General features: G+C 52.7%; 1 protein-coding gene across 1 annotated transcript in view; it reads right to left on the bottom strand.

Moving 5' to 3' along the window:
- The window catches only part of GPR26 (G protein-coupled receptor 26), a 31,061-nt gene extending 10,897 nt beyond the window's left edge, over positions 1–20,164 (bottom strand). The window contains exons 1-2 of the mRNA XM_054436472.1: positions 19,444–20,164; positions 11,621–11,734 (exon numbers count right to left, since the gene is read on the bottom strand). Of these exons, the coding sequence (XP_054292447.1) occupies positions 11,621–11,734; positions 19,444–20,111 (782 nt within the window). The 5' untranslated portion in view covers positions 20,112–20,164. The remainder of the gene's footprint in view (positions 1–11,620; positions 11,735–19,443) is intronic.
- Positions 20,165–22,177: the final 2,013 nt, after the last annotated feature.

Here is a 22,177-nt window from a genome sequence, read left to right as displayed (position 1 = left end):
TCTCAAGGAGTCCACTCTGAGGCCCCTCTAGTTAGCATACCATTTTCAGCACAGCACCACTGTCTACCTTTGCCCTCTGATCCTGTGGGGGACTGTGGCTATGTCTCCTCTCATATGCTTGGGAGCCTGAATGGGGCAATGGAGCTGTGAACATTTAGGAAATCTGCACTTTTAAGAAATCTATTTTGAGAAGTGATGAATTCAAAGGGACAAAAAACCCTGAATTTAGAATTCACACCTAATAATAATAATGAATTAGCTGAATGCCAACACATTGTTGCTATGCGATGCCAAATTGCTTTTTCAAAATGTCTATAGTTTTTTATACCTTGCTAAATTCAGGCTTAGCATTGTGGCTGTCCCAAAAGGATTTATTAAAAGAACCAGCTATCATCAAACCATCCAGCAAGATCAAAATCGTTATTTGCAGGCTCTGTAGATTTCACAGAATAAAATTATTCAGGACAATCTAAAATTTCACCATTTAGATAATTAAGAGGTAAAATCTATTGCATTTGCTTCTCAGAGATTTCATGGCAAGTCTGAGCTCTCCACCTGGCTCAGACATCATAACTCCCAGTTGAGTGTCTCCTTTGGGCTGAGCACTTATGTGTACAATCTCTAACTGTACAATTATCCAGCAGAATGAGAATCATTATTCCCACTTTACAGGTGAGGAAATCGAGGCTCAGAGAGGTGAGCAGCAAGTCAGTGTCTCCTGCATGGGAAGCCCAGCTCCATCTAACTGCCGTCCAAGTCCTGGCTGGTGGCCACGCCAAGATGTGAATCTCAGCATTGCAGACATGACAAAGGAAGCTCTGGGGTCCCTTCTGGCTCCAAGAACCCCTTTCCCATGAGGTCACTATATGCTGCCTGGAACTTTTGTCACTTGCCCCTCCACACTGTGCACAATGACAATTTCTGCTTTGAAAAGCCAATGTCTGGCCTTTATCAGGGCCTCCAAGCAAAGAGATGCTTTGGCTGAATACAGGCCTGGACACTGCTGCCACATGGCCACTGGCGGGGGGTAGCTGGGATGCCCCCTCCAGGCCCAGCTGTGGCTGGCTGAGCTGCTTTCTCATGGCCCCATGCAGGTGGTTCCCTGCACCTGCTGTGGCTGCCTGCTGGCTATGCTCCACTCTAGCTCCGACAGTCCCCAGCTCCTTTTGTTGATGAGAAGAGGCAAGGGTTTCGATATTGCCACAACAACTTCTTTCTAATTCCAGATCTGGGCAGGCATCTGGATAAGCAGCAGATCCCTTCCAGATGACCTTTTAGAGAGGGACAATTCAGTCCATGTTTTCCTGCCAGATCTAGCTCTGCTCACCCCTTCCTTGTGCCCTTCCCTCCAGGAAAGGGGCGTTACGATTCTGCCCAGTCACATGTCACTAGTGGGCAGGGTCACCACAGTGTGCTCAAGGGAGCCTCTCCTCCTCCATGTGGTCAGTTTATTTAATGCCTTTCCCCCTCCACAGTCAAAGTTAGTGGATGGTCTCAGGATGGGACGTGGAAGGGAGGCAGCTTGCAGAGCAGAGGTCTCCAGTTTAAGGCCCTGTCTCCTGCTCAGGTCTGGCTGAGAGCCCTACAGTGAGGGGTTATTGGGCTCAGGTGTTGACAGAGCAGGACTTGGCTTCCTTTTGTCGTGGCCCCCGTTGTGGGTTGAATTGCGTCTCCCCCCAAAATTCACATGTTGAAGTCCTAACCCCTAGTGTCGGAATGTGATCTTACTTAGAAATAAGATTGTTTCAGATACAAATCAGGTCATAATGGAGTAAGGCGGTCCCCTAATTCCGTACTATTGGTGTTCTCATAAAGGCAGAAACTTGGACAGAGACACACACACAGGGTGAGTGCCGTGTGAACACGAAGGCAGAGATCAGAGTGAGACATCTGCAAGCCAAGGAATCCAAAAATGGCCAGCAAACCACCAGGAGCTTGGGGAATGGGTGGAGTGAGCTCTTCTTCACAGCCCTCAGAAGGAACCAACACCTTGATCCTGGACTTCTGGCCTTGGGAACTGTAAGAGGTCTTTCTGTGTTAGAGCCGCTCGGTTTGTGGTACTCTGTTACGGCAGCCCTAGCAAACCAAGATGTCCCCTGAAGAACCCCATGGGGAGCAGGGGAGGCTGTGTGGTTGTGTGGTTGTTCTGGGGACCCCTGGCCATAACAGCATCAACCAGCCCCACCCCAATCCTAGAGCCCGTGTATGCCAAGGTCAACCCTGGAGATCTGACAAAGATTAGCAGCCCCAGGGGCAGGGTGCCACCCCTTGCCACCCTCTAGAAATCAGGGCCTGTCCCCACAAACATCACTTCCTGCCACCTGCCCTGACCTTCCACTCTTCCACTGAGCACAAGATGACTTTCCCTGTGCTCTCTGGGCCATGAGGCTCCATTCAGGGGTAAACGTTCATGCTTCTGTGCTCAAAAGGCACACATGCCTGCCCTGACACAGCTCCCCGCAGGAAAATCCCCTGGGGTGAGGTCCACACCCTCAGTCAGCAGATCAGGCTGGGGGAGGGGACAGAGCAGGGGAGGGGCCGGGATCCCCTCTTCCAAGCCTGTCAGGGGATTCTGACACAGGAGCCCAGCCCCTGTGGAAGCCTGGGGTGTGTGGGTTTGGAGAGGATACAAAGTGCTGCAGGGCGCAGAGCTTGTGGATGAAAAGGAAGCAGAGCACAGAGACGTGTATTTTTCTGACTTAGGGTGAGACACAGAGCAGATACCCACAGATCTTGCCAGACCCCCAAACCCTGTGTGCTTGCACTCCTATGTTCTGATAGCTGTCCAGGGAACTATTCCATAGAGCCATGCCTCCTCTCTCAGTAACAAGCCCCTCTGATGTGGGTCACTGGCACGGCTGAGCTGGCTGCCACAGTCCAGTAACAAGCCCCTCTGATGTGGGTGACTGGCGCATCTGAGCTGGCTGCCACAGTCCGGGGCTGATGGAGACAGGAAGCTGCCCACCCTTGCTGCTCACCCATGGGGACCTCACACTCCCACCCAGCAGCCTAGGCAGTCCTGGTCCCGGGAGGCAGGAGGGAGGCATGTCTGCCAGAACTCCAAGGCCTTCTCTGAGCCTCTGGAGAGACCAGTGTCCTGATCTTGCTCCACAATGGAAATCCCCAAGGGAAGCAAGTTCCAAAGTGAGAACAGGACCAGTAACCCCGGCAGGCCCTGACCCAGCACCTCCTGTGGGCCCCCAGGGGCTCTGTGTCTCCTTAACTGCTTCACAGACACCATCTCAGGACCCCAGTATCACTCTCCCTATGGTACAGAAGATGGAACCAAGGCAGAGAAGTGTCAAAGCTACACAGCCAGAACATGCAGGAACCAGGGTTTGAAACTGGAAGGTGGGTGCTGGCAACCATGTGCCTTCCTGGTGCCAGGCTGCCCCACTGGCCTCCTTGACTCAGGTTCCCGTTCCTCAGTGTGATCAAGAACCTGTACTTTCAAATCCTGAATTTAAAGTGACAAATTAGCACCCTTTATTTACACATTCTATGCCACCATCATCTCTCCTCTCTTCTCTCTTCCTCTTTCCCTCTCTCACTCACACACACACACACATAAATGCACATGCACGCACACACACATCCACATAAACACATGCACACACATACATACATACACATGTATACACACACACACATACGTTGTGTACTAAATGCAACGTGGGCCACAGAACATTCCTTGGACAGCCAGCCCAGGGTCTTCCCAAGACTTCTGGAGAACTCAGCTTGCATATTTGAAGACCTGCATATTTGAAGTAATGAGCTGATGCTTTAAATTTTTATGAGACAGAATGGAGAAGTCATTTTATTAATAGAATATCAATCTTTGGGAATCCCCTGCATATGAGACCCCTCTCCCATCTACACGTTTTCCTGACTTTGAAAAGCCACAATAATGGTGCTGTCAGATTTTCAAGTGCCTCAAAGCCTGATTCCAATGATTTACGACAACCACAATTATTTGTAAGCGTAGATCGCTGCAGAGAGCATAGCCTTACAAATGCTTCCAGACATGTGGATTTTAATTCAGAAAATATGTCATTTGAGCTTTTGGATGAGAACCTGTTGTGGATGTGCAGGCCCTGCTCAAAGACTCTGGGAAGAGTCCTCTGTGACCTAGGGCTTTGAGGACACACAGCCTGCGTGACTGTGACTTGGAGGTGTCAGACTTCTATTAAGAGTGAAGGTGCAGCTTTGCAAATGTTTCCCACTGTGGCCTTGTGTGCCCCAGTACACAAGTGCAGGCGGCTCTTTGGCTGGTAGAGTTGGATGTCCTGTCTTTCTGAGATGCCAACTGCATCTGCCAGTGGCTCTGGCTACCAGTGCTGATGGTCTCTTGGGAACTCCAGCTACATAAACTACTGTCAGTGACATGGGAGATTGGGGATGACTGCAGGGGAACCCACCAATTTTGCTAGAGAAACTCAAATACCTGCTTCACTCACAGGAGCTTGGAGGCCATCTGAGTTCATGTCATGGTACTTATGCGTGGCCCTACTGGAAATCAGACCGAAAACATACACATGTGGCTTCTCTGTGTTTCCAGTGCCTGCCCCAGTCTTTGGTGTTGTGGCATGGCCTAAAGGCTGAGTTATAGCCAACTGGCCTGACACTGACCTTTAACGCTTGGCTCAGTCACTCCCTACCCATATGTCCTTGAGCAACTCATCTCACCTCTCTGAACTTCTGTGAGACTAGGATTCTAGCATTTACCTTGTTAGAGCTGTCCCAGATGCAATAAGGTATGCGCTGATAGCCCCAGGTGCTTGGCAGGTGTTCACTAAATGACAGGTATGGTTATAAAGACTTCATGTTCTCCAATAGAAAGCTTGAGAACCTATAGGAACACTGGAATGGTTCTTTTAAACACTTAACCCAAGAATTATGCTTTCCTATCTGAGAAAGTTAACAGGCAAATGTGAATAGATGGGGGACAAAGAGAAGGGAATCCCCCACCCAGCCAGTGGGATCTTCTCCATCAACTCAAAGGAGTGGCAGATATTACAGCAGAATCCTCCTCTCTTCCTCAATATCCTGGCCTCCCAGGTCCCAGCATTCCCAGCCGCCATCTGACGTCAACCTACACTCTTGACACGTCTCCATTTATAAGGTACAAGGCAGGTGGAAGCGGCAAGGCCGGCTGCCTAGATACAGTCGCTGGGGAGTTGTGGGGAATATTAATTTCTGCGCCGACAGCTCAATGAACGGTGTAAGTGACACATGAACAACTTGGTTTCAATCATCTCAGAAACTGCAGCATTCCGTTTCTGAGTGGGTCATGCCTCAACGTGTCTCCCCACATCCCTCTGGGAGGAAAGTAGGAACTTTGCTTCTACTGAGAGGAGAAGCAGAGCGGTCATTGTGAGGGGCTGGGCACAGGCGCCGGTTTCAGGCAGAACACTAGAACTGAGGCTGAGTCACTTGATGGAATTGGGGAAGGCTGGAACCTGACTGAGCCTCAGTTTCCTCATCTTTAAAATGGGAATGTTAGCGCCAGGCACGGTGGCTCATGCTTGTAATCCCAGTACTTTGGGAGGCCAATGCAGGTGGATTAGCTGAGGTCAGGAATTTAAGACCGGCCTGGCCAGCATGGTGAAACCCTATCTCTACTAAAAATACCAAAATTATCCAGCCTGATGGTGCGCACCTGCAGTCCCAGCTACTCGGGTGGCTGAGGCAGGAGAATCACTTGAACCAGGGAAGTGGACGTTGCAGTGAGCTGAGATCGCACTATTGCACTCCAGCCTGGGCAACAAAGTGAGACTCTGTCTCAAAAAAAAAAAAAAAAACCGAAGAGAATGTTAACTAGGTGCAGAGGGTGTCTGGACAGCTCTGGTACAGCTTCAGGTACAGAGTGAGGACTTACAGGATTAAAAATGAAGGGACCTTCCTGAATTAGTTAAGCAGATAGAGCTTGTCTTCACTTTTCCTTTCTGAATTCCCCGGGATCAGCCTGTCAATGCCTCGGTGGGTTTTGATTTTTATTTCTATGGACAGTGAGAAGGCTGAGAACAACGAGGAGGTGCTGCATGCAAGGGAGACATCCTTCTGCCCGGGGGGCCCTGGAGCTGCCCAGTGGCATCTGCAGATGGGCTAAGGCTGCCCGGTTCCCTGAGTCTTTCTAGCTAAATGACCTGTGCAGTCTCTTTCCTCTCTGAGCCTTGGTGCCCCCATTTGCAGAGTGGAGCTCACATAGCTCACCCAGTCCATCCTTGAGGGTGCTGTAGGGCCCAGTAGAATAACATCTGAGCAAACTGTGGAGTGCTGTGGAAGGCACAGCAACGTCAGACCCAGCTGAACCCGTTGCAGTAATACCTTTCTTAGCTCAAACAAGCTCCACCCAAGGGCTGCCTCCTGGTCCCCATTAATCCCATCTAGGCCAGGAGTCCCCCATCTCAGGGGTCTGACCCAGAACAGGGTTCACACCTGCCACATCTTCTGTGTTGCCTCTTTAGTGCTGGGGCTGCAGCTGAGCTCAATGCCCCTGGGCCACCACCACTGAGCACCTGGCAGGTTGGAGGGATGCAGCTCGGGCTGCTGTTGTCAAGAGAGCCTGTATGTGCAGCCAAGGAAGTGACTTCCTCCATATGGAGCTCCAGAACTTTCCAGGACCTACCCCTGGCTGTTCTTCCAGGCTTCTGCCTGCCCCAGGGCTGCAGTCCACGATTGCAGCTGCAGTGCAGTGCAGTGGGCTGATGGGAGTCCAGGAGTATGACTCGCTCAGCAAGCCTCGGGAGATCTGCCTTGGGAGTGGGTAGAGGATCCTGGGGAAGGGGTCTGGGAGCACTCTTTGCATGCCATGGGCTTTAATGCCACAGCCACAGATCTACACAAGAGAGGAGGGGAGACCTGGGTCTGCAAAGACTCCCCAGAGGCCTCTGAGAGCCTGAGGGGCAGGTGGAGAGCCCAATGAGGTTGGAAGTCCAGTTCCACTGACAACTAGATGCGTAGCTCTGGGCAATTATTCAAACACTCCCTGACCCCAGTCCTCAGTTACTCCAGCAGTAAAATGGGTTGGGATGCAATAGAGACATGGCTATCAGCACACTGGCCGTTAGAATCACCTGAGGCACCTTAAAGCCACCCATGCACAGCCCCACACCAAGGGAGTCTAACTGAACTGGTTCAGTGTGAGGTCCAGATATGGGTTTGGATGTAAAGCTCTCCAGGCGATTCTAACGTAAAGCCAAGTTAGCAAACCGAAGAAAAACTTCAAGCTTGCGTGCCTCTCCCAGCCATTCCTACCGCTTTCCCGCTAATCCCAGCCTGGCTTCAGAATTGCTTTCAACACAGTGCTCTGCTGGTCACCAGCAGTGGGTTAAAGTTGGTCTGCATGGTGCAACCAGCTCACCCTCCTGCATGACATGATAGCTTCAGGGGTCCTTTGCCTCCAAAACCCACGGCTTTTGGTTCTCCACAAGGACTCATTTTCTATAAGAAGTTAAATCTTCAACTACATTTCAGAGGTCTGCCTTCAGCTTCTTCTGAGACTGGTCATGTCTACACTTGGAAATCATCTTGAAAAGAACAGCAGAAAAATAAAAAATTGCTACTGGAAATGTCAGTGATCCGGATTCCAGAGTGGATGATAAGTCCACACTGTGCTGAATGCTTTGCAGGGTGATCTTATTTATTCCTTACCATTGATTGGCTTCTCCTCACAAGCAATGTGTGTTTCTCAACCCTGACTCAGAGGAAGATGGAAGAGTTTGCATCAGGCTCCCTGGAGGTGGCTGTGAGATTAATCCTGCCCTCTCCACACCCTGCCCAGCCTGGCAGTCCATGTCCTGGCAGGGGAAGCTGAGCTTTGATGGGGTCCTGGCTGCACCCATGCACAGCTGGGGCTCAGATGGCCCCTGGTGCAGTAAATATAAATTCACAGAAGCCCATTAGGGTGTGCCTGGGGGGGCTCCCAGCCACCCTAAAGACTAAGCATCTGGTTGGACATTGTGGAAGCCATGTGGGGGCAGAGGGATTGGCAAGGTCAGGTGGCTCCAAGAGGGGTGTGATTGCAGGAGGACCCACCAGGAGGCTCTATTTGCCTTGCACTCCTCTCCCTGCTGCCTTGTTTCAGGGTCTGATGTCTCCTCCCTTCAGGCCTCCTGACCCCAAGGAGGAAGACACTGATTTGACTGCTCAGTAAACATTCCCAGATAAACCCTGACATCGAGCAGGGCCCTGATGGGAGAGAAAGGTGGAGGAGGGAGTTCTGAGCATCCTCTTAGAGTGCCTGACATGGAGGTCCTGGCCACTGAAGGATGATATGAGCAGCTCAACATCTACGAGGAGGGGGTGGGGAGCAGGGCACCGGCACACCTCGCACCCCTGACTTCCCTGACCACAGGCCAGTGAAGGCTGACAGAGAGAGAAGGCAGGCACGGGTGTCACCTGAAATGTTCTGCTAGTGAATAGAAACAGGTGCAATTAATTTTAATTACATATTTTATTTAACTTTATGATTTCACTATGAATTCTATATAAAATTACTAGTTATTATTTTAAATGTTTTTTCAGAGAAAGAGGTCTCACTATGTTGCTCCGACTAGTCTCGAACTCCTGGCCTCAGGTAAACCTCTCACCTTGGCCTCCCAAAGCCCTGGGATGACAGGTGTCAGCTACTGACCCGGGCCAAAAATGTATTAATTTCATATGTACAGTGTGTCATGCTAAGTCTCAGAGCTCGTGTGTTTTTAAACCTATAGCATATCTATTTGGACAGGCCATGTTTCAAGTGCCCTGTAGCCACCTGTTGCTGGTGGCCCCCGTGCTGGACAGCACAGCTCTAGACCTGGCTCATGCTGTCCCTTCTCCCTGGACGGTCGCCCTGAACAGCCAGGCCCACTTCACAAGGCTTGTCCGTGAAGCCCCAGCCATGAGGGCTCATTCCTGCCCCAGAACCTGTGGAGGCTGGGCCTTTCCCATGACACAGTGCTCCATCTGGGTTAGAGGACTACGAGGTCAATGTCCCCAGCAGAGGGGAACTCCCGGGGTCGCACCAACCCATGCCTCCGCTGGAGGGATTCTTTTATGCTCCGCAGAAAAGGTGCTCTAGAGATGGGCTGGACTGGAATGTGGGTGTGTGCTCATTTTAGGAGGTGTTCTCAGAATGGCTTCTCCACACACATGAGAAAGCCAAGGCAGGAGCAGCCGGGGTGGTGGCAGTGGGGCCCGACGGGCTTCTGCCAGAGACATATTTTGTACTCATGAGGTCTCCTGGGCATTGCTTCTCGCCTGGGTAAGGTGCTGCTCATCCCCATGGAGGATGAACTGTTCTGTGAATGTTTTTAAAACCCAAGATGCATCAAATCCATTTGGAGGGAGCATATTGAGTTGTAATCTATCATCATCCATTTTACTGAAACGTTACTTTCTGGGCACTATTAGAGAGAACCTAGCTGTAATTTTTTTTGAAAAAAGGAAAATGTTGTTGGGAAATGAAATTAAGCTGGAGAAAATCCAATAGTGTGAAGTTGGAGCGTATCACCTATCCTCTGAGGCTGCCCATTCACCTCATTAGCCCACGGCCGCCCGTCTTCTGGGACCTAAGAGGAGGGGCTCTGTGTGCCCCCCTGTCTGATCCACGTTCCTGCACTGGATCAAATCCCCTCTTGGTGCAGCAGCCAGTCCAGGGCAGGGGCACTGTGGATGGTGCTGTAAGTGCCAGAGGGAAGGAGACTGAAGACCACAGATGTCCTCCGCAGGCCTGTGCCGCATGTCTCCATGGTCCCTGTCCTTAGATACTCACAACACCACACTCCCTTCTGGAGGCCCAGAGAGGCCACATCACTGGCTCAAAGTCACGCAGCAGGATGTGGGGGAGCTGAGGTTTGGGCTCTGGGGAGGCACACTCCAGAGTCATGCTGCTAAGTCCTCTGCCGTGCCTCACTTGGGGAGCAACAGAAATCCTTTCTCCTCTGTTGCCTGGGCTTTGTGTCTTGTGGAAAACCCTGAATGATGTAAGCTCTGGCTTCCTGGCTGGATGTGGTGGGTCTAGGCTAGTGGTTCTCAACCAGGGGTGATTCTGGTCTCCAGGGAGCATTTGGTGATGTCTGAAGACATTTTTAGTTATCAAAATTTAGAAGGACCTGGAAAGGTACCCCTGCCTCACTAGCAGGTGCTACTGGCATCCAGTGGGTAGAGGCCAGGGATGGTGCTGAATACCCCATGATGTCCCTGGCATCAAAGAAGTATCTGGCATAGAATGTCGGTGGTGCTGAGGTCTAGCGGACAGTTTTAGGAAGAAGAACCAATAGTTCTGCTCCAGTCAGACCCATCCAGAGACCTGCAGACAGGCCTTGGTCCCACGTTCAAAACGAGACACACGCTAACTAGATCTCCCCTAGAGAAAGCAGCATGCCACAAAAGACAGGGGAAGGCACCCCAGAGTTGTCTATCTGGGGAAAAGAAGAGCAGAGCTGGTCTCCAGGAAGTCAGGCCCAGTGTCTGCAACCCACAGGGGCTCCTGCGAGTAGAGCACAGCCTCCTGGATGGCAGAAAGAAGAACTGGGAGCAGCGGCAGAGGCCAGAGCGAATCATGCTTCAGCTGAGTGTAAGGACAAATGGGAGGAAACAGGGCGAACTGTCCACAGGGCCCCCTCCTCACTGGGGTGTGCAAGATGCTGAGTGATGGTGAGGCAGGGGTGCCCCTCCTGGTTCCTGCAGCTGAGGATGCTGGGGGCTGCTGGCAGCTGGGATCTGTTCTTTTTCTGAGTCTCTCTCTCTCTCTCTCTCACACACACACACACGCGCACACACACACACACAGAAAACCCTGCACAGATGCTGCTTCCCAGATTCGATGAAAGCTTCCATATCCACCTTCTAATAACCATCAAAGTTCCTTTTTTATTGTCAACTTCTCAACTAGTTAAGCCCCTTTAGATGCAAAGTTGTGGAGTTTTTATTTTCCCTTCAGTGCACAAAACTGATTGACTAATATATATTTCTGGCTAACACATGTGGGGAGTGCTCCAGTTAGAGCAAGCTGGCTTGAGAGATACACAACCCAAGGCAACCTTGGCTGGCTCGAGGATCTGGATATCTGGTAGAGAACACGACAAGCCTCACAGCACCTGGCCTAACAGTGGAAGAGCCCCTGAGCCATAAGACAAGTAAGCCCACCTGGCTGGACACAGAGCATGCTACCTGCTCCCTGTGCAGGTGGCAGGTGGCTTTGCTGTTGACCTGGGTGTTCAGGCTGGGGACACCTGGGGGTTGGGCTGTCTTGCATTCAGTGGGCAGTGAAGCAGGATGTGGGGAGCTGGGTTTTGGGGAAGATGTTTCCCTCTGTCTTCTCTCACCTTCTCCTTCTCTTTAGGGCCTCCTGGGGGTTGGCAGCCTGGGATAAAGGGTTTAATTATGTGATTTAGAAATCGAGTGGGAGAGAGTCTTTCACACCCTTTGGGTTCTGAGTTGAATCCAAAAGAATTCGAGGGTGGAGAGGAAAAGCATGCAGCCTCCTGTTCACTAAATCTGGCAAGTTCACTCTTGCCCCCCACAACACACCCTGCAGAAGAATGTGTGGCCAAGAGAGGCTGCCACTGCTAAAGGTCACTGGGCCCTGCCTTGCTCTTCAAAGTCCCACCACACACCTGCCAATCAGGCTCACCTGGTGATCACATAGGGCGCGAAGCACACAAGGAAGGTCCCTATGAAGGTGCTGATCTTCTTAGTGGCTCGCTGTCGCCTCCGCTTCTGCTCCTCCAGACAGCGCTCCCGCACACTGCATGTGAGAGAGGAGAGAAGGTGAACTACGGGGCACCCTTGCTAGGTCAGGATGAGGCACTATTTACTAACACAGGCAGCAGTCTCTAGCGTGAGAACTTGACTGTGGAGTCGGAAAAACCCAGGGTCAATTCTTGGCTGTAGCTATTGACCTTGGGCAAGCAGTATGACATTACTAAGCCTCAAGGTCCTCGTGTGTAAAATAATAATATGCATCATATATTTTAGTGTATTACACATAATGTAATAAAATGCTACAAGAGGCTGTTTTGAGAATTAAGTGCATAAAGCACAGAGATGCATGGAATGCATTCCATGTGTGAAGCACACAAAGCCACCGGCACAGTGCCCAAGTCAGTACAAAGAAACATTAAACATTACCTCTTATTATTGCTTATATCATTCACTGATAATCTGCTATGGGCTGGCTCCAGAGTGCCCCACTCTCTAAGTAGTATCTCAGATTCTTGTCTTTACCACAATTAATCCTGGCAGGTGTGTTTTACCTGCAAGGAAAGTTTTAACCTGCTCTGGTTTACAATGAAAACCATGAGCTCCGCCAGGCACAGTAATCTGTAATCCCAGAACTTTGAGAGGCCGAAGTGGGTGGATCACCTGAGGTCGGGAGTTTGAGACCAGCCTGGCCAACGTGGTGAAACCTCGGCTGTACCAAAAATGCAAAAATTAGCCGGGCGCAGTGGTGGGCTCCTGTAATCCCAGCTACTTTGGAGGCTGAGACAGGAGAATCACTTGAACCCAGGAGGCAGAGGTTGCAGTGAGCTGAGACCGTGCCATTGCACTTCAGCCTGGGCAAGAAAAGTGAAACTTTGTCTCAACAATGACAACAACAACAAAAAAGAAGAAGAGGAACAAGAAGAAGAAGAAGAAGAAAGAGGAAGAGGAAGAGGAAGAAGAAGAGAAGAAAAAGAAGAAAAGAAAAGCATGAGCTCTGTGAGGCCAAATGATTTGCTTAAGTGGAGGCAGGATTTGAACCCTCGTGCGTGACTCAAAGCTGGTCTTTTACATCTGGGGCAGCCTGGACTCCATGCACACAGTATGTGTCATGAGGCTTCCTTTCCTCCATGTCTTCAACCCTGCTTCTTCCATCCACAGCCTCATCCCTGCCTAGAGCTACGGACACCACACGATGGGGTCATTGAAGGAGTCACTTGGTTCCTCCAGGGACCAAGCTTGAAGAAGCTAAGAGACTGCCAAGTCCCCATGGAATCAAGGACATAGCTTCGAGGATGGAATCAAGAGCCACTTGTGCCTCTAACTGTAACCCTGTTTCTACTCCACTCTGCTGTGGGACCTTTCCAGAGGATCAAAAATGAACAGGAAAGAAGACTGTGGACACAGTTGCCCAGGAAGTGAAGATAATTTGGCAGTGCCAAGTCTGAGCTGCAGTGGCCTGGCTCCAAAAATAGGCCAGTCTGTTAAAAAAACGCAAGCAGTGGAGAGAATATTCATGAGCCAGGTTCATGTACATCGCTAATGCCAGGGCAGCCTTCCTTGCCTGCCAGGAGACTCATGATTTTGATACTTAATCAAAACTCCTCTTAACTAGATTTCCTATCACAGATGGACAATTTCATATTAGTTTAGACTGAAGCCTCCTAAAATTCTTCCAAGATTTTTCCCTCTGACTTCTGCACTTCCAGGAATTTAAAGAGTTGAGAACTGGAGTTGGGCTTGGTACAAACAGATTTCGTCCTGGCTGAAAATGTATTACTCATGACTAATATTATTAATTAATTTCTAGAAATTAATATTAATTAGCAACCCACATTTCTTGAGTCTATAATATGTGTGCCATGCTAGATACTGTGATGGAGAATTATTCATTTATTTAAAACTCACAACATCTATGTGAGTGAGGGACTGATATCATCATGGTCCTCATTTTTCAGATGAGAAGATATAAATTACAGAAGTATTAAGTAACTGGCCCAAGATCACACAGTTGGAAAATGGTGGTGATAGGCTGACCAATTGTTCCAGCTTATCTGGGACTGTTCCTGAACAGTTTGCAGGAGACTATCCAAGTTTTAAAAGGGAAAGGCTCAGATCTGAGAATCCCTCCTCTACCTTGGGCAAACCAGGACGGTTCGTCACTCTAGGTGATGGCAGGACCTGAACCCAGACCTTCTGACTCTGGGGCCATGTGCACCACCTCCAAAACCACAGAGCTCCCCCCACTGCAGAAGTTCTCTTCCTGCCCCATGCATTTGACAGAGACAGCTGTAACCAGAGACTGTGCCAAAGGTACAGCAAGAGTGAACCAAGAGTCAGGAGGCCTGATGCTTATGCTGGCTCTGTGACCCTCTCTGGGCCTCCAGGGACCTGGTGCACATGGTTTCCTAACCTTAATGGCACCTGGCCTGCCATGGAGCCCAAAGGGTGTCTATACAGTGGGTGCTGTGCCTGGGGTTCACATCCACATGGACCCGGTCATGCCTCTGCTTTGGGACAGACCAGCTAGACCCCACAGCCACGTGTAGTATGAAAGGTCAGCTCATCCACACACCCAAGATCACAGATGGGGGAAACTGAGGCTCAAAAGAGAGAGTGATTTTTCCACTCAGGGAGTACAGTGCAGGTGGTGCTAGCATCCAGTCACTGACTTCTAGTCTGGTGCTCCTAGTCGGGAGCCTTGTCACTCATTTCCTGAAATCTTCCAAAAGAAAAGGATGAATCCATCTTCTCTGCCTGGGGCTCTCCTGCTTTCCAGGTGAGAACAGGGAGGTGGCAAGAGGTGAGCAAGGCAGAGCCGTCCCCAGGCTCCGAGGGAAACATCACGGCCCTCTTGCTTATTATTACGATTATTATTTAAGCACAGTATGAGAACAGCTCACCCGCTCCCAGAACATCACTTTGCGCTTGCTGTCATTTTTCCCCCTCCATAGCTTTGCAAAACTGAGCTCCTTGAAATCTTGCAGCCCTATGAGCTGTTATTTTACTTATATTCAGATGAGAACACTCAGGACTGGGAAGTTTACAACATGCCCAAGTTTACAGAGCGAGTTCAGGACAGAGTCAGGCCTCTTCCCAGGTCTCCTGAGTGAGTTCTGGGTGGCTCCCTGAGACCCCACTGCCTGCCATAGAATCACTGAGCGGCAGGCATTCTCAAACATCCCTGGGCCTGGTGGTGGTACCCAGAGTCCTCAGACCTGCAGGCAGAATCTATGGTGCAGAGGGTGTGAGGCTCAAAGCTCTCCTGAGGCAACCCAGTCAGGTACGTTCAGCCTGAGTGTGAGCATGTGTGCCGGTGTGGCTGAGTGGGGGAGGGAGGAGGTCCCAAGGCTGTGACATGACAGTTTCCTTGAGACAAAAGGAGACAGGCCCTCCAGCATTGTGACAGGTACTGTTCAGCCAGAGTGCAAGCATGTGTGTTGGTGTGGCTGAGTGGGGGAAGGGGGAGGTCCCGAGGCTGTGACACAAGTTTCCTTGAGACAAAAGGAGACAGGCCCTCCAGCATTGTGACATGTGGGGTGGAAGAGATGTTCCCCAGCGGCTCCAGTCATAGGGCAGAAAGGATGGCACATTCTGGGAAAATCTGAAAAGTCAATCAACGAGGTGATCTCAGCTAAAACCTTCCATCCACAGACACCTCCCTTCTCTCCACAAGGGGCCTGGGTCCTGAAGGATCGCTAGACAACTGAAGTCCAGCCAGAGCCCACGCTCTGAGTATTTAGGGAGTGACTCAGATTGGTTTTTCTGGCTTTTAAGGCAAGGGAACAAGCTGACTGATGGAGGGCAAGAGCCCTGAGTTTGGGGTCAGGACACTGGCATAAGCAGTCTGGCCGTCAAATCCAGCAAGAGGGACCCCTGCCCTGGGCCCTGCACATTAAGAGTCCCCCATCCCTCCCCACACAATAAAGAGTTCATAGGGCTAAGGGGATGTGCCTACCCACAGCCCCCACCTTCCATTCCAAACCAAGCTCTAAATGCCTAAAACATGGAATTCTTTGCCCAAACGTCCTCATCCTGCCTGCAAGACGTGTGTGGGCATCTCCCCTGGTCCCACCCTCCTGAGGGTAGACTGTGCCACCTGTGTGCCCAGCCAGACGCCTGAGGGGTGGTGTTTGTGAGCAACACACGTGCATGGAATATGGGTGTGCAACGTGCAAAGTGCAAGGGAGGCCCCTCGTGGTGCTGGGTAGAGCTGGGGTGGGAGGCAAGGCAGGTGGGCCAGCTCGGCTCTCCCAGCACATATGAGGTTGATCCCCAAGGAGCCTGAGAATTCTAAATGTGAACCCAGCCTTGCCAGTCATTATAAAGGTATATTCACAAAGGTAGGAGGGCAGAACACATTTCATTTAACAGTTTGTAAGCTTAAGGTACAACGTCTGTTTCTATATACACAGTTGGTGAGCCTCCATTTGCACTATTTGTTCCATCCATAAATCTTAGGGGCAGACCTGAGTGTGAGTCTTAGCTTGAGACACTTTCTAGATCTGTTGAATTAGGCGAGTGCTTCTCTTCTCTTAGAAAATTGGGTCTCTCATTTTCTCATCTGTAAAGTCAAGGGCACAGTGTAGTTCCTGTCTACTGAGCCACAATTCTGACACCCACCAGAGTCAGCCACTCAGCCAACATCTGCAGACATTGCTCACAGGACACAGAGGACGCACTGGGGGACCCAACAGAGCCTGGGGCAGCCTCAGAGGAAGCTCCAGTTAGGTTTGGCACTGCTTCCCTTTGAGACCTCATCATCAACATTCTGTTTCTGTTAAATCACTAAGCCAAGCCAGTGAGTCAGGGAAGAGCAAGGTCCCTGCAACCACACCCTGGGGCCCACCTGCTCTACCATGCCTGGGAGCACCAGGGAGAGGGGCTGCCTATAACTAGTCCCCAGCTGTGGTTTGGGAGAAGTGAATGCTGCTCATTCAGGTGGAGCACCAGGTGTCTAACAAATATTAGAAACTCCAAACTGCTTCAGAAACGTAACTCAAGAAATCACCACAGAAAGGCAGGAGTGGGGAATGCTTCCCAGGGCCAGGGTCCCAGATTGAATTAAGAAGAGAGGGTCTCAGGTATTTTGGAGGTGGCTGAAGCAAAGGGGTGAGGACTGCTACTTATGGTGCCAAACATCCTGCAGGTAGAGCAGACACCACCAGGAGCTTCCTGACAAAGACAAACGCCACCCTGGGTCCTCAAAACAGGTCCTTTGTAAGTAAGTCCCAGCAGGTCATCAGTGTGGAGGCTGACAAAACTTCCAGTGAGCAAAGACTCTGGCTGCTGCCCTGGCTGTCCAGAGGGAGAAGCCGGCTCCTGCTGCCCAAGACCAGCACTCCCGGGTCCTACAGGCTCTCAGCACCGAACGGCCCTGGGAGGCTCACTGCCTGAGACTGGTGGCACCCAGGGCAGCCCCTGAGCTAGCTCTGTACTTGCTCATTTGTAGGGAGGAAAAGTTTAGTGCTGTCAAGATAGAAGCTGGTGGACTGGCTGTCAGGGTATCTTGCGGACTGGTCATCCCCTCCTGCATTGTCCCTCCCACATGCTTGGTGGGGATCAACCCCTCAGAGAAGGACAAGTTTGTGTTCACTAAAGAGGCAGTGCTATCAGGTCTGCTGCTACTCCATGACCTCAGGGAGCGTTAGTCCAGGGGGCCTGTTGGCACTGGCCGATGGCAACCCCGGCCCCAGAAGTCTTTTCTCTCTCCAATGAGACTGGGCCTGGAGGGTCCCAGGGTGCTGGGAGCAGGGGCTCTTCAAAGCAGCCTGGGGCTAAGAAGAGATCAAGGTCCTCCCAGAGGAATGGAGGGGAGATTGAAGGCAAGCAGAGTAGCTGCCTCCACTCCTGAGACCCCAGGACTCTCTCTGCAGTGTCTGGCCTGGCATCAGCCAGAGGGATTTGCAGGAGTGGAGCTGGCCCTACATCCCAAATAGGCTGAACAGGAACCATGGCCCCTCCTCTTCTGGAAGTTGGAGGAAGAGTGGGAATGCAGTTTGTACTGCTCTAAATAAGAACTGGTTCCACTCCCAGCTCAACCCTCCTCTGCTGTTAGATTCATGGTGAGAGGGCCCCCTCTAGGAGTCTTTAGTCCCGGGAGTTAAGCATTGCCCTACATCTTCTAAGAGCAGTCCCAACCCAAGCGCTAAGGATGCACCGTCTAAGGAAGAGCCTCTCAGCTCTGAGTCACGGAAAGGGCAATAGCTCTGCAATTGTGGCTGCAAATATTTCCTTGAAGGACACTGAACCATGCAGAGACATGTGCTGTGACAGCCAATGTATGTCTTTGTGGCAGAATGCACTCATGCCACTCCTGTAAACCTGTGTACACATGGCCAGCTGTTTGGTACATATACAGTTTATGTGTGAACACATGAGATTGTGCGTGGAGCTCCCACATTTACATGTCCTGGTATCTATGTGCTCTCAGTCACTCACATGTACATTCTGTTCCTGAATCTGTGGGGATTCTGTGGCTGGAAGATTGGTCCAGTGTGCAATCAGGAATGGCTGTGCTCAGGGGGACAATGAACACGTGCACACTTGCCCTTCAATGTGCTGGCACTGTGAAGGTCAAGAACTGCTTGTTACTGCTCTCATGCAGGAAATACTCAGAATGCTCAGCCTGAGTTGAAGCCTGTCCCCTTCAACCCTGGTGTGGAACATATCCACCAGAGGGTAGAGCTTCCTCTGCCCGGAGGCTCCCCTGGGTTCCCAGAGTTCTCTCACACGGAAGGCCCTCACTGGCCCTGTCAGAACTCTCTGCCTGCCTCACCTGTGACACCATCTGGACCCCAGCACCCCCTTATCTAGGGTCCCAGGACACAGAGCGGGGAGCCTGCCTTCCCCTGGGACAACAGGATGTAAAATAGCAGAGTCCAGACGCTGCCAGCTGTTTCCCTCCTCGATTTCCTATTCTCCTGGGGAAAGCTGAGGTGAGCTCAGGACAGCGCAGCTAAGAGTTCCCTCCTTCTCTCCCTGACAGGCTCCTGCGATGGCAGGGGTTCCCAGAGGGTACCCATGCTTGCCGAGCTCCATCTGCCCTCCTGAGAACAGCAGCCAGCGTGAGGACGGAGGTGGGGGCAGATTCAGCCCCAGGAGCCTTGGGGCACACTCCTTCTGCAGGAGCCTCTAGGCACCAAGTCAGGCAGACATTGGACAGTGCTCTCTGGGGAGGGCAGGAAGAGCCCCCACCCCACCCCTCAGGGCCCACCACAGGGAAGGACGCAGCCCGAGTCCATCAGAATTCACACACACACACACACAGTCGTGAGACAAGAGGCAGCGCCACACACCTGAGAAGGGAAAGACTCAGAGAAGCGACACACTTGGGTCTGAAGAGCTCTTAAGGAGCTCCCTAAGCATCGAGGCCGCCCTCTCGGCCAGAATCAAACACTTTTGAAGGTCTTTAACAGGGAACAAAGACCACGGACTTCCCATGTGCCATTTAAAGTGAAAGCTACAAACACAGAAAATGAACATGAAGAAGCCCAACAGAGTTCTGACTGTCTGTGATTTCTACCCTGATGCTTCAAAAACCGATGTATAGATTGGCTCACCCACATTTTTTGTGGCCCTGGTTTGCTGATACCCTAAGCACCTCCTTAAGCCCCACAGCTGGGCCGCTCTCCCCACCCTCGTGTTCTCAGAAGAAACAGTCTCGGTGGAAAAGAGCCCCTGGGGCTAGGGACCTCCCACTCCGGCCGAGATCCCGTGCGGCTGTTCCCAGAGCCCTAGCGGGGCTCGGCTCACCTGGGGTGCAGGTCCACGAGCAGCACGAGCGTCTGCATGGTGATCACGTCGATGCGCTTGCAATGGAAGCGGGCCACCTTGAGCACCTTGAGGTACGTGCAGCAGAGCACGACGAAGGAGAGCAGGAAGCTGAGAGCGTGGAAGGCGCCAGTGAAGACGGCGAAGCGCAGGCGCTCGTCCGGCCGCCGGCTGCACAGCGTGCACGAGGCGTACAGCTGGTGGAAGCCGAGCCAGGACAGGGCAAGCGCGGCGGCTGGGAAGGTGAGCGCGTGCAGCCACGTGTAGGCCACCATGAGCGCCGCGTCGCGGAGGCGCATCTTGGCCCGGTAGCTCAGCGGAAAGACCACGGCCACCCAGCGGTCGATGCTGAGCGCAGCCATGCTGAGCATGGAGTTGGCAGCCAGGAAGGTGTCGAGGAAGGCAGCCAGGCGGCACAGGCGGTCGCCCGCCGGCTGCCGCTGCGCCACGACGCCGGCCAGCGTGAGCGGCATGTTGACCACGGTGCACAGCAGGTTCCCGCACGTGAGGTTCAGGGTGAAGAGCGCCGGTGCCTGACGGCGGATGTCCGCGCTGTGCAGCAGGCAGAGCAGCACCAGCGCGTTGGACAGCAGCGAGACGCCCATCGTGCCCACCAGTAGCCCCGCCAGGCCTGCGTCCCACGAGTTCATGGTGCGCGCCCCGCGCCGGCGCTCAGGGCCCGCAACCCGGCGCCGCCATGGCGCAGCCCGCGGCCGGCTCAGCCCCTCCGCGCCGCCGCCGCCCGGCGACCCCCGGCCCCAGCCGCCATGGCTCCCCGGAGGGCGCGCGGCCACCCCGGAGCCTCAGGCAGCCTCCCGGGCAGGCGTCTGGGCGCGCAGCCACCCGGGAGCCCCGCGCTGCCTCACGGGCAGGCACCTGGCGCGCGGCAGTGAACCCCGGCCCCCAGCAGCCCCTCTGGAGCCAGCGACTGAGCGTGCGGTCGAACCCGAAGTCTTTAGCGCCCCGGGATCCTGGGTTGCAGGCACCCGCGCCCCCGCTCTGCCTCTGCCTCTGCTTCCTCCCGCTCTCACCCCTTGCCCGCGAGCTCTGTCTCCGCTCCGCTCCGCGCACCCTCCCGCTCTCTTGCTTTCTCTCTTCCTCCCTCTCTGCTCTCTGGCTCGCTCTCTCTCTCTGCTCTCCCCTCCACCTCTCTCCCTCTCCCCGCCCCCCGCGCTGTTGTCTCCGTCTGTCTCTCCCACCCCAATTTTCTCCCCCCTCTTGTTCTTCCCCCTCCTCTTCTCTCTGTCTCTGGAATCTGGCTGCTTCTATCACAGGAATCCCCACTGGTGCACACACAGACACACTTGCGCACACACACTCACACAGGCTCGGAGGGAACCAGCCCTGAAGGCTCCAGTGCAGGGTGATTGGCTCACTGTGGCTCCCTTCCCCCATCATCCTCCATCCCCCCGTGTGTGTCAAAGACAGGCTGAGTCAAGGAAATCTCTCTGAGAAAAGGAAGGGATGCCTGGACACCTTCACGCCCCAGTGCCACCTGTCCCCGCCTGCATGCCATCCTGGCAGTCCTTGACGTGAGTGTCCCAGCCTGCCTGTCCCAAGAACAGCTGCTACATGACTGAGGTTACTCGATTCTCAGTGCCTTCTTTCCCTCGCCCTACAGCCAGAGCTTCGGCTGAATCCTAAGCCTGCTGCAGGGACCCCGAGGCTCTCTGTAACATCCCTTGGGCATCTCTCCAGCTGGGAGAGGCCTTTTCTGACCCTGACTGCTCCCACCTGGGCAGGCCAGGCTGTCCATAACCAGCCTAGACAGCAGCCCTGGTGTGGTGGATACTCTGCTGTCCTGCTCCAAGTTCCAGCAGCTGCCTCCTGCAGCCCTGAAGCCACACACCCCTCTGCCCCGAGACTGGTGAGGCAGCATATTCTGGTTTATGAGGGACCTGCCTGATATAAGGTGCCAGAACTCTTCAGAAAATGGGGAGGGTATCAGGCGGCAGGCATGGTCCAAGCCACAGAGACCCTGGACACAGGGGACCCCTGCCTCCCCTCAGGAAAGTGTGCAGGGACTGTGGCCCTTCTGTTCTCAACCAAGACTCTGTGGGGAAGGGGTGGGGATGGACAGACAGGGGCAGCTCTCAGAGCCCCTGCAGCTCCCTTCAACTCTGTGTGACGCTGCCCTGCAGTAACCCCCTGCACCATGTCAGCAACCTCAGGTCCCTGTCCTGGACATAGACTGCCCTATCCTGGAGCCTCCTGGTGTGGCCAGTGGTGACTGGACATTCCTGGGCCTCAAGCCACTAGATAAAGTAAGCCAAGCAAGGATGTGGTTGACTCTACCCCATGAAGGTAGAGACCTCATTATACTTAATTATCTCCTTCACATAGTACCAAGCACATTGTAGATGCTGTATTGTGCCATTTTTCTTTGCTGTAAAGGAATACCTGAGATTGGGTAATTGATGAAGAAAAGAGGTTGAATTGGCTCATGATTCCGCAAGGTATGCAATCATGGCTCCAACATCTGCTCAGCTTCTGATGAGGGCCTCAGGAAGCTTCTAATCATGGCAAAAGGCAAAGTGGGAGCAGGCATGTCACATGGCAAGAGTGAAAGCAAGAAAGAGAATGGGGAGGTCCCAGGCTTTTAAACCACCATATCTCTCATGGACTAAGAAGTCATTCAGGATGGTGCCAACCCATTCATGAGGGCTCTGCCCCCATTATCCAGTCGCCTTTGCCTCCCACCAGGGCCTACCTCCAA

Source organism: Pongo pygmaeus, chromosome 8 (genome assembly GCF_028885625.2).
Source record: "Pongo pygmaeus isolate AG05252 chromosome 8, NHGRI_mPonPyg2-v2.0_pri, whole genome shotgun sequence".
Lineage (NCBI taxonomy): Eukaryota > Metazoa > Chordata > Mammalia > Primates > Hominidae > Pongo > Pongo pygmaeus.
This window is presented reverse-complemented; position numbering and strand designations above follow the sequence as displayed.